At 40.1% G+C, this 13408-nt stretch overlaps 1 protein-coding gene across 1 annotated transcript in view; it reads right to left on the bottom strand.

Annotated features, from left to right (window-relative positions):
• Positions 1–13408, bottom strand: part of PRKD1 (protein kinase D1) — a 280997-nt gene that overhangs the window by 121413 nt on the left and 146176 nt on the right. The window contains 1 exon segment of the mRNA XM_025211210.1: positions 6809–6947. Within this exon segment, the coding sequence (XP_025066995.1) occupies positions 6809–6947 (139 nt within the window).

Genomic DNA, 13408 nt, shown 5'->3' on the forward strand with positions numbered 1-13408 from the left:
AAGTGCACAAACATTCATTAAACTCAACTCACTCCTACTGCGCTAGAGTTAAACCTTGTTGCACAAGATTTAATTTTCCACTGGGTGCACCATTTTTAGACTAGACTAAGTGTTGTGGACACCTGTACACCAAACTAAAACCTTATATTTGGACCAAAACCTCTGTTAATAGAAATGTAACATTTATACATATCCTAATGCCATTAATATAAATACTGTGGAGTTACTTATAACCAGCCACTGTCATGAAAGGACATGAGGTTTTGCCAATGAAGTGGAGGCATAAAAAACTGCATACTTTATTTTTTCCCATAATACAGTTCTCCTTTACTGTCTTAAAGTACCACATCAAGTGTTGCTTTTTAAGATACAAACAGCTGCTTTTCTAATTTTGGAAAACTGAAAAGAATTTTATGTGGTCTGCATTTCAAAAAGAGAGCAAGCACCAGGCCAAATAAAAGACTAAGTTCTGGGCTGATTGTAGCATTATTACTGATTTACTGAACTGTAGTGATTATGATCTGTAGCAAATGTAGAACAGGAAAAAGGGATAGCTAAGATGTTTTCAAAGAGCAAAATTTGTTTCCTGATATGGAAGCACTTACTGACTTGCAGGAATATTTTAAATCTGAATGTCTTTACTGAATACCCTGCTTCTCTGCCTTCTTGAGCAAAGGATGAAGATGAGCATTTCATATGAAATCCATATGAGAATAGTAAGGTAAAACAGTATGACAGCATGCATGCAGGGTTTAGAATATTTTGAATTATGCTCACTTTCTTTTTGCCAGTGTCCAGTAGGATTTTGGCTTCTTCCTGTTTTATTCTTCAAAGATCTTACTTTCTGCCAAAACTTCACCTACTATCAATCAGGCTCCAATTTTTCATTCTTTATCCCTAACCTATCACTGTAGCACCTGTCTTGAAAATCCTCTAGTAAAAATCAAGCTCCTCATCTCTCTCTGAAATACACCCTTATCTCGACTTCACCTTTTGTCCTGAAAGATTCAGCAAGCAGCCTATTTAAGATACAAACCTTTAAAATTTGGCATATTATTACCTCTCTAATTTTCTCTCTTGATCAGGCTTTTGCCAAATCTTATCAACTTCATCTACAACAGTTCAAAAATGTAACATTCCCTTGACTTTCCAATCATCAAAATGTGGGTTGTTTCCTTCTGTGGCAACTATGACCTCCATTAACTTTTCTAATTCCCTTCAACTGCTTGCTCTTAATTCCAGGATCCTCACAACTTTATGAACATTTTTACGTTGCCTCTTCTAATCTTTTGTCATGACCTAGATTCATAACTATGCCCTTAATTTTCTTCTTTTCCTTTCATCTTCATTACTTAATCCATGTTATCCTTTATATCTGCAATACCCTGATTAACTCAATGCAGCAAGTAAGCAGCATATATCTATGCTGCAAGTAAGCAGCATATATATTTTTAAATCTATCTTGACAACATACTTCCATGAAGCCTAAGTCCACTACTACAACACACATTCTCAACATATGCAAAAATGCTATTATTGATTAATTTTTAAAATACTGAAATAGCATATCAGGATTTCATCTGTTGATCACCTTTTTGTGCCTCAGGCTACAACCTACTTGAAAAAGGAACCACAGAAGTATAGGAAAGTACGGCTGAAAGGGACCTTAGAAGGCCAACTCCCTGCTCAAAGTAGACCAAGCCTGTCCAAGCCATCCTAGACAAAATTAACCTATTCTTAAAAACTTCTAAGGACCGAGATACCACAAACTCTTTAGTTAGTCTATTCCAATGCTTAATCACCCTCATAGTGAGAAAGCTCTTCTGTGAACATGAGCCTGCAATGCGATGCGGCGGCTAGTAAAGTGACCATAACGCTGGCTTGCATCCATAGATGCTTCTCAAGCAAATCCCGGGACGTCATTCTCCCCCTGTACTCGGCCTTAGTGAGGCTGCAGCTGGAGTACTGTGTCCAGTTTTGGGCTCCACAATTCAAAAAGGATGTGGAGAAGCTTGAGAGAGTCCAGAGAAGAGCCACGCTCATGATCAGAGGTCAGGGAAGCAGACCCTACGATGACAGGCTGAGAGCCCTGGGGCTCTTTAGCCTGAAAAAGCTCAGGCTCAGGGGTGATCTGATGGCTACCTACAAGTTTATCAAGGGTGACCACCAGCATCTGGGGGAACGTTTGTTCACCAGAGCACCCCAAGGGATGACAACTAGGTCGAAGGGTAACAAATTACTTCAAGATCGTTTCAGGCTGGACATAAGGAAGAATTTCTTTACTGTCCGAGCCCCCAAGGTCTGGAACAGCCTGCCACCGGAGGTGGTTCAAGCGCCTTCATTGAACACCTTCAAGATGAAACTGGATGCTCATCTTGCTGGGATCCTATGACCCCAGCTGACTTCCTGCCCTTTGGGCAGGGGGCTGGACTCGATGATCTTCCGAGGTCCCTTCCAGCCCTAATGTCTATGAAATCTATGAAATCTATGATATGATCACGCTCCAAGGGCAGCCATGATGCCTCCTGGTTGCCATGTGGTTCCTGCCCAGCTTCTCCCTGGGTACCTCCCTTTTCTCTCTCATCTGCCATGCCTTGATGGAATTATTTGTTTATGAAAAGGAAAATGTCCCCAGGGTCCCAGAGTGAACACTTACTATTCTGTGGCCAGCTGGTCTCCCCCAGACCCAGCCAGTCCCTGTCCTATCCCTCAGGCAGTAGGTAGGGCCCTTCTGATCCTATGCATGCTCCAGGACTCCAGTTGTCTTAAGGACTATTTGTGGTCTCCTTTTGCCCCTGCCTTGCAGATGTTACCACTTAATTATTCCCATGCCTTCATTTTGCCCATGCCTTGCAGATGTTACCGCTAAATTACTCCCATGCCTTCATTTTGCCCATGCCTTGCAGATGTTACCGCTTAATTACTCCAACGGGCAGCTTGCTCCCAATACAATGTCAGGCCTCTTCAGGCCTCCAAGCCTTTATTGGTGCCTCGACCTTCCCAATTCCCAACCCTTTTTTCTAGCTGGGCTACTTAGCCTAGGTGCACTGCACCAGATCTCAGCTTCACCAGATTTCACCCCTCTTAGGCTCTAGGCCCCTGGCCCTGGTTTTGACCTCTCAGGCTCTCCCCTAGCCCCACCAGGTTCAGGACACCACTTTCACCTTTGCTGGCTCAAGCTTTAACCCTCCTGGCTTCCACCTTTCTGTGTTTTGAGCCCTGACCCTTGGCAGATCTCAAACCTGCACATAACCCTTGGGCACCTCTGTGGTTTGTGCCCCTACTCCTAGCAAGACTCAATGGTATTCCTCTCAGGTATCTCCTCTGGCCTCATCACCCTTTATAGCCACTCCTGGTCCACCGGTATAACTTGAATACAAAAAGCAAGCAATTGCTTAACAAAACCTTCCCCCCTACTAGGGGTTAAACGAATATTTAGCCAACCATTCTCCTGTGGGGCTCTCACCTTGCTGCCTCCAAGGCATTTAGTGTTTGCCCAGGTTTCTCAGGCAGCTCCCCCTGTTGAGGGTTCCCTTCCCTGTAGAGGCCCAGTTCCCACCTCTTTCTTTCCTCTCTCCAGATGCTAGCTTTTAAGCTCCTTGGAGCACAGCCCCTCTTGGCTCAGGTGACTTTCTAGCCCCAGCACAGCTGTCCCTCTAACTCTAATGGGCAGCTTATGGATACTACTCTGGCCGTCACAGCACTGCTCTTGCTGCTCAAGCAGGACTCTGTCCTACTGTCGGGCAGCTAGCCCCACAATTGGTGTTTGTAGCCTATGGGTCTCTCACCTATTCCCCTGCACTCTCTCTCCAGGTGCCATATTCAAACAGGACCTTGGTGACCATGGTCTTCCACAGATCCCTTCTCTTTGAGGCATACAGAATTTCCAGTATCGGTACATACATCCATTTAGATAAACCCTTGACAAAAGTCAACCTCTGCCTTCCATGATCTTTCCTTCCTTCAATCTTTCCAGTTGTGACCGGACTTTCAATTTCCTCTTTCCTCATAACCTGTCCGAGAAACTCCAACTGTCTCTTTCTGATGTTAATCAGCAGCTTTCTCCTGCAGCCTGCTCTTAACAAAATATCTTCATTTAAAGTGTGACTTGTCCAACATACTTTCAAGATGCACCTTAAGAACCACATCTTAGTTGCTTCAATTCTCTTTTCCATACTTGGCGATATTGTCCACCATTCTGATGCATACATGAGGACTGTTATAACAGCAATCTAAAACTCTTAACTTCATCCCCATAGAAATTTTACTATTTGTCAATATGTTTTTCATTTTCAGAAATGCATCTTTGCATTTCCGCTTAATATTGACAAACCTGGCTCCCTGTTACATCTTCCTAATATCTGGTCTTAATCTCCCTTGTTGCCATTAAAAACTGTTGCTTCTTGTCCTGTACCCCACAATCATATGGAATAGTTTATTACCATATACCATCCTTCAGGTATTTGAAAACTATTATCAAATCCTCCTCTTTGCCAAAGTAAATAAGCCCTTTCATGTTTCCCAGACTTCTTATAATGTTGTTGCTCTCTGCTGGACTCTTTCTAATTTGTCCACAGCTTTCTTGAAATGCAGGATCCAAAACAGGGCCTTACCAGTGCCAAACACAGTGGGAAAATCACTACGCTTGATTTGAAAGTGATGCTCCCATTAATACAGCTCAGTATGCTATTAGCCTTTTTTTTGCAACAGGAGCACATTCGTGGCTCATAGTCAGCTTGTGAACCACTATAATAATCATTTTCTTCAGTACTGAAGTCTAGCCTATCATCCCCCAGTCTGCATTTGGGCTTGAGACTATTCAGTCCTAAGTGCAGGACTTCATTTTTCATAATTAATTTCATTTGATTAATACTGGATGATTTCTCTAGTTTATCGATGTCACTCTGGATCCCAATCCAACCCTTCAGAGCATCTGTAACTTCAAGCAGTTTGAAGTCACCTGCAAATCTGTTAAACATACACTCAGTCTTGTCTTTCAAATCATTAATCAAGATACTAAACAATAACAGACTTCTGGGGAACCCACTTGAAACCTCTTGCCAATTAGACATCAAGCCATTGATGACTATTCTTTGAGCATGGTGATCCAACCAGTTATGTATCTGCTTTGCAGTACTTTAATCTAAACTATATTTCCTTAGCTTACTTAAGATTTCCCTTATCTTATATTTATCTGGCGACAAGACATCTGCTCCTTATTTTACCCTATCCTGGATGGAATAAGACATGGCTTGATTATGTGAAGCTTTCTTAAGTAAGAAAACCCACCTAAAAATGTGTATTTAGGAGCACAAAGAATAGAGTGCTGACGAACAACACAGAACATGTTTATTGTGGGATGTGAGATGAGTGGAGGTCTAAGGTTAGGTCAGGAGAGATGAGTGACAAAAATAACATTTTCAACTTGTATGTTTTATTTAGAGGGGCAAAGAAAGTTAAGCAGTCATTGTAGAGTGTTTTACTGCTTGAAATCATGTCTTTCATATTAACAAAGGGTATAGAGACAAATGGGGGGAGGGGGTTGCTCCTGTTAGAAAAAGATTTATAGATTGTATTTTACTTTAAAATTTAAACAAATAAAATAACCAACTGCATGGAGATGCATTTCCCTAAAGCCATTGTAATTTCATATTAAATATCTTTATAGCAAGAAACAGCAGAGAGGTTTTCCATATGCTTTCAGTTTCATAAATATTGACAGCAGGTTTTTATTTTGGTGTGTTTATTTGTTATCCATTTAGAGACCATTTGTAAGGAACAAATGTACTAAACTTTATTCAAATATATTCTCGGCACATCAAATACCAGATGTATTTTCTCAAGCTCATAAAATCAGTATAGTAGCTTTTGTTCACACTAACTTTATGCAACTTAAAGTATTACCTGAAAATGAATCAGATCATGAACTGGGGTTTGCTCAAACAATTTCCAAATATCAAGTGGAAATAAGAATCTAAGAGGGTAAGTGCAGCTGTTGAGTCAAGAAATGAAACTAAAAATGATGTTGATTTATTTATTCAATTAGAGAAAACATATTATAGACCCTTCCTGTCTGCTTGTCTTTTCTAAGTAATTTAAAAATACCAGAATTAATAAAATCCTCTGCAACTTCACAGCATGACTTGAAGTTTTTTGTGCTTACTTTAAACATCATTCCCTTCACGACTACTTTTGTGTGTTGGTTATCTTTACATTTTATTACTACCTACTTCATGTTGTAAGTTCTATGAAGCTAAGTCCATGCTTTTTTTTACCTGTAAAGTACCAGTATAAATATCACACACACACAATTGATACATTTGTGCCATTAATGTTTATTTGATTAACTTAAACCATTTCTATATGCATTTCTTAAAGATATTTCTTTTGATATTTACTGTAAATGCATATTAAAAATAAAAGGGCTTTATGCGCACAGACAAAAACATGTAAAAATATAAGCTAGGACTTAAAAGGTGGGGATGGTAGGGACTTAATACAGGTCACCTATGGTAACTGTTTTGTGTGTCTGCTCTGTCCTGTGGTAAGTGAAAGATAAAATACAGTAACTGAGCAGTTGTTTCATTCATGGATAAATCACCTTGCTTTAGCTTCCACTTACTGTGAGATAAAACACAGAACAGATGATGCACAGGAATTTTCCCTTCCTCCTGCTTCTTTCTTCCATTTTTGCTTGACATAATTTGTTTTCTATTTGCCCTGTAAGATGTTTACCTTGGCCAAAATATTGTGGGTATCCTCAATTACAAAAGCATGGCAAAAAGCACAAAGAAAACATACACTTTACCTGACAAGACAACTTCTACTAGGTCTCCTTCTTGGATATCAGTAGCTGACTTCACCAGCTGGAGAATATTTTCAGAGGTAGGGTCATGGCGGAAAAGTAGGATTTTATCATACAGTCCATAGAAACCACACTCAGGAAACTGCAAATATAAAACCAGGAACATTTAACTTGTATAAAATACAGATCTGTAAAACATAATTAACACAATTAACATTTCTGGTAATAGACTAGTCCTCATATTTACATAGTAATAAACTAAGCATGCACGTAGCTTTGTTTAGTCATTTCTCTCATTAAACATGTATCACCTCACAAAATCCTAAAATATGAGGCCTATTGCTCATATCATCTCTTCTCTTTGAAATTCCTAATAAAGTATGTAAAAAAAAAATAGATAGGGCAATAGGGTAGTATGTGTAACACTACCTAAAGCTAATACCACTAGCTGGATTAACTGTAAAATGCTCTAGAGTTCAAATCCAAAGGTTTTCATTTCTCAGTAAGTAAGAATCCTTAGATTACAGCTATTTGGAAGCAGTCCCAAAATATTTCATTTGGTGAAATTCCCTAGGGGTGGGATCCCAGCATTTTCAGATTTGCCAGTCTAGAAACCCTAGAAATGGTAAAGCGGTCCTTGGATGTTCAAATAATGTTTAAAAAACTGAAATTTAGTATTAATTTGGTGCAAGTGAAAAGTTGTTTAGTACTCCCTCATTAGCTAAATATTTTAGCTCAGGGGACAACAACATTTTTCAGCAGGGCTGGAATGACCCAGGTTGAGTTGGAGGGGATGGGCATTAGTACTCAGCCACTGCTGTTGCTTCCCCCGACTGCTCAGCTGCAGCATGGTGCAGCAACAGCTGTGCTCTGTCAAAGCCCATGCCATCTGACTGTGGTGCAGAGCAGGCCCCAGACAGCTCCCTCACTGCAGCACACCCCGCTCTCCCCCTCATCGCCAAATGCACTGGTCATGACTCTGTGCGCCAGACCCAAAGGCTCCTTGAAACAGATCCAGCCTGTGGGCCATAGGCTGCCACCCCCTGTTTTAGCGTCTTCCCTTCTCCCTTCCTCCCAAGTCATAAGTGGATATTAGATCTTGTCTACAGAGGGATGAACATAAGATCAATAAGTTAACTGTTGAAATAAGGTTATGGACTTTTTATAACTCCATTCAGTTCATATGCATTTCAATAGTAAGGTTAACCTGTTCATAAATCCAGGATGACCATTTGGCATAATATGAATGAATCAAATTTTTTACCCTGCCAATAAAACTGAAGTCAAAGCTAGTGATTCAACTTTTAAATAAGAATGTACTTCTAACTTATAAATGGCCATTAGTTAATTGTACAATATGTAACAGCTTGTATTCTTACATATTCCTTATCACTGCTTTTTAGACAATACTTTTTTCTATTCATTAACAAAACTTCTTATTTCACTTAATGTACCCTTTAAACAGGGTCTTTAGAGTAATACAGTGGGGGGCACAGAGGTCACAGCAGAATTTCAATCACTACTTAGATGTCATGGGCGTGGAACCTGAGGTCTTTCCCCAACCACCATATTAAATGCTTATTTATTGGACAGAAGAATGTACACATATCAGATTTTAATTTAACAGGAAAATCAGTTGATAATCTTTGCTTTTCCACACCATGCTTTTAGAATAGAAAACATGCTCATGATGTTAGGTTTGACCTAGAAACCACTACACATAGCCCAAGCAAAAGTCTCTGTTCTGTAACTAATGCTCAATTGCAATGATAAGGAGAAGACAGTCTTAGATAAAGGAGACTTGAAAACAAAAACAGAATTAGTGGAGTAGGGCAAAGAGCTGATTTAAATATTAAGATTCACACCCCTAGGTGGGGAGAAAGTATGCTAATGAAACATACATGTATGGAAATGAGATGCATAGCTAAAACACAGGTATAGAGACATGCTCAGTAAAGAACTCCTTGCGTCACTCCCTTATAACCAATTAGCAAACAAGAATGCTTATGAAGGTCCAATACTCCTGTATAAAAGATGCTCATAATTAAGAATCTGTGTGCTTGTTACGTGAAATTATTCCGCTTGCACCTTGTATTGCTAGCAATAAATCTTTATACTTTCACCCCTGGTATCTTTATTGGCTTTTGCATACCGGGCACGATCCCAGACTTGAGCTGGGGCTTAACAATGAGACTTTAAAAAACTGTTAAATATTATCTTAGCAGCAAGATTATTGTAGTAAGGTGCTGCATTTTTTCAGTATGTTATTAATTGCATGAAACAATATTCCCTAATTTGACCACAATCGTCCATTTTTAGTAAAGATGTTTGAGTTTTGAAATTGGAAAATTCTCATTAAATTAAACAACCTTTCAGAAAAGCTCAGAGCTGGTATACTTTGCTGGAACTTATTACAAGATCAATCATGTTTTTTTGTCATTAGCAAAAACATTTGAGATAAGCGAGTCCAAGCTTCCAATTTTAAAAAACCAAATTGTTAACTGTGAAAGCACAGCCAGCAATTCCTGAATTTAGTTTCAGCATTTCAATTCAATTCTATATTCACAAAATAATTCTGGATATCACTTGGAATTTCCAACTATGTATAATTTACACATGGCATAGTAAACATACAGATAGCTAAGCACTCAAGTGTTGTTGCTACACTGAAAAAAGATTAAAAAAAAAAGAAGCCCAACAAAAATATGCACCAAAAATCAAGAAATTAACTATATTACAAGCTGCTAGATGACTGAGTATCATTCAGTCAAGAGACAAACTAACTATAACTACTGTTTGGTCGTTAGTGTGCTCAGCAGGGGTCTTGGATGATGACATTCAAATCCCTGGTGTAAAAGAGATAGAACACGGAATTAAAGCTAGGTTTTCCCAAATAAATCTACTAAACACTGGGTCTCACTTTCATTTTCACACCAGAAATTCCATCCTGCTGCTTAAGATTCCGTCCTGCCAAACACTCCATCAAAAATCATGTGTTCCTAATTGGTTTAAGTGAATTGTTATTTTGAATGAAAATCTATTTGATCAGAAAAGTCACATCCAGACATCACGGCCACGGTGCCTACTGACTGCAGGAGCAGAACATATGAACAGGTTTGCAGGCTCAGCAGGCAGTCCCACAACTTTAGATCATTTTTCTCTGTTTGGTGACACTTTGCTTATGCTTGGGTGGCACCATCTGATGCACCCTACATACAGCATGACATATCTTTTGATGTACAGAGGATATGGTACTGAAATACTGGTGAGTTAAGGGGGCAGATCCAGAAAAAGGATCATGAATAATGTATTAAAAGAGGATGAGCAAGATGAAAAAACCCCCAAACCCGAAGTGGGTACAGCTAAAATATGTTGCTCACTTAAAGCACCACATAAAAATGGGGGAGCCATTATAAAACCATTAGTTCTACAATATTTGTGATAACTGAAGATTGATATTGCAGCATTCCATAATATAGACTGGATTCATTTTTTTTTAGAATCACAGGAAAATAGGGTTGGAACAGACTTTACAAGGTCATCTAATCCAGATTCCTGTCCAGGGCAGGATCATTCCCGACTAATCATCCCAGCCGAGTGTCTGCACAACCTGCTCTTGAAAATTTCCAGGAGTGTAGATTCTACAACTACTCTAGGTAGCCTGCTGCAAAGCTTGAAAAACCTCATAGTCAGAAAGTTCCTCCTAATTGCCAAAGTAAATTTCCTCTGCTGCAACTTCAGCCCATTGCTTCTAGTCCTGTCCCCTATGGCTACAGAGAAAAACTTGTCTCCATCCTCTCTATAATTGCCCTTTAGGTATCTCAAGACTGCTATCAAATCCCTCCTCAGTCTTCTATTCTCTGGCACTAAATAATACTTTCTAGCACTTTTTAATAGCACTAAAATAGTTCTTTTAGTGTTTCCCCATAAGTTATGGTAGCCAGCCTCTAATCGTTTTTGTTCCTCTCTGATGGACTCTTTTCAATCTGCCCATATCTTTCTTGAAGCATGGGGCACAAAACTGAGCACCATACTCAAGGAGCAGCCTCACTAGCAATGAATAGGGAAGCACTGGGCTGTTATACACATGCTCTGAAAGTGGGAGGGGGAATGAGGGGGAAGAGCACTTTAATTAGAGTGGCTCCACGAGTGGCCAGAGCATCTCATGTATCAGAGTCCCACCACTGGAAAATGGCGGTGGGGGAGCTAACGCTCATTGAGCAAACTTTAAAGTGCCTCCCTCTCCCCCCGCCATTTTTCAGTGCAGAAATGCTAATACATGAGATGCTGGAGTGCGGTAATTACACATGTGTAGGCACCCATCATTGTTCTTTATTTGCAAGTGACACTCCTGTTAATACAATCCAGGATGCCGCTGGCCTTTTTAGCAACAAGAACACATCGTTGGCTCATATCCAGCTTATGGTCTACTGTAAACTCCAGTCCTTCTCTGCAGTACTGCAGCCTAGCCACTCATTCCCAAGTCTGTATTTGTGCAAGCAATTATTCTGTTATTAATTATTTTATTATTAATGCAGGACTCTGCACTTATCCCCATTGAATTTCTTCTGATTGATTTCAGACCATTTTCTAGTGTATCCAGGTCATTCTGGATCCCAGCCCTATCCTCCAGTGTCTGCAACTCCACCCTACTTGCTGCCACCTGCAAATTTTCTAAGTGTGCACTCAATCCCATTGTCCAAATAATTAATAACAATATTAAACAGCACCCCTGAGATACAGCATGTTGGCCTGTTTTGCAATAAGAGCATACTGTTTGCTTATACTCAGTTTACGGTCTACTATAAACTCCTAGTCCTTCACTGAAGTACTGCAACCGACACAGTCCTTCTGGTCTGTATTTGTGCATGCAATTTTTCCATTTTAAGTGCAAGACTTTGCATTAGACTTTACTGAATTTAGTTTGATTGATTTTGGATCATTCCTCTAGTTTATCAGTCATTCTGAAACATTAACCTACCTGGCAGAGTGTCTGCAACTCCACCTAACATGTTGTCATTGCAAATTTCCTGAGTAAACTCCTTATAAATTGAGTCCTACCTCAAAAGTAAATTCTTCTGCTCCTTTCACATATTTCTAATAGAATCTAGAACTGTTAGATATTTTCCATTAATGTTCACCATTTAAGGCCATACTTTTAGAGGGTTTTTTTCTGGCATTTAGGCACAGTTTGTAATTCTATTCCACCTACTGCAAATGACGAACACCCTTCCATACTTTAGCCTAGTGTTTAAAGCAGTCAATTTAAAGCAGGAGTTCAAGGCCTCTCTTACTCAGAGGGAGTTTGACATTCTGTCTCCAGCTGCTCAAGCACAGTCCTTTAACCACAAGGCCACACCCATCACCTCTATAGTGTGCTACTGACCTAAAACATGGGAGAGCCCCTTCTCTTCATACCCAATAGTCACGAGTTTTTGATCAGCTAGAATATCGAGGCTTACCCAGCTTGCAAATACATACTGTTGCATACCAGCCTGGCCAAAGCAGAGCTCTACTGGGCATGATCAGTAGGCATTTGATCACTTGCATATCTGCACTATGCTCGGAACAGAATTGCAAATTATGCATAAACAAATTGTGCCAAAAACAGCATTTACATGGCTGGATAACTGACACTTAGGCATGTAATATGAAATTGTATTTAGCCCTAAATGTTATATTTTGTCATAGCATCCGCAGCGTACTATGACTTACCACCATATTTGGAGAATATAATGTGTCCTAATGGAAAAAGTGCCCTTTGCTGGGAAAAATGCCAGGAAATATTCCCAGAGTTAAAGCAGCACTATTATTGATGCCTGTGTACAAAAGTACTATTAATTTTAACTGCCCTAGAAAGAGAAATAATATTAAAGAAGTGAATGTTACTTCCAAGTTTTTTAAAAGGTTACTAAAGAAGTAAACAATCAAGGCAGACTGAAAATATATATTGACAAAAACTGAATAAAGTGTCCATTAAGCAGAATTTTTCCATGAATTTGTATTTCTCTTTGTTTTACTATAATTCTGCCCTCTACAATTGAGTATCAACCTCAGAAAACTAAGAGAAGTAGGAGGGGAGAAGACAGTTTAAGTTTTAGTAGTGCTGAAATCAACTTCTAAATATGCTGTAGTTACAGTAATTGTTACCAAGACATTGAATGTGGGCTGCATTGTGAGTACGCCACCAAGATTCTACCAGTGCACGGACGCGGAAGACGGCATGAGAACTGCATCCGAGAGACCCACTGGTGGCTTCGGCAGTGGTGTCTCGAGGCAGGCTTCGGCTTCCTGGACAATGACCCGCACATCACGACGAGGGACATGCTCAGCTGGGATGGGCTTCACCTGTCCCCCAAAGGTAAGCGTGTGTTTTCTTCTAGGTTGGCGGATCTCCTCCGGCAGGCTTCAAACTAGGCTCGTCAGGGGGAGGGGAAGATGAGGGCGGGGGAAGCTGTGGACCACCAAACCATGTGGCACCCACAAGGACAGCCCAGCCTGAAGAAAGAGAGCATTGGGAACCTGAAAGCCATGGGGAGGCCAGCACTACGACACAGGTAAGAAACGAGAAGGTAAGAAACAAAGGGCCCCTTGGGACTCGGA

This window comes from Alligator sinensis, unplaced genomic scaffold (genome assembly GCF_000455745.1).
Source record: "Alligator sinensis unplaced genomic scaffold, ASM45574v1 scaffold668_1, whole genome shotgun sequence".
Classification (NCBI taxonomy): domain Eukaryota; kingdom Metazoa; phylum Chordata; order Crocodylia; family Alligatoridae; genus Alligator; species Alligator sinensis.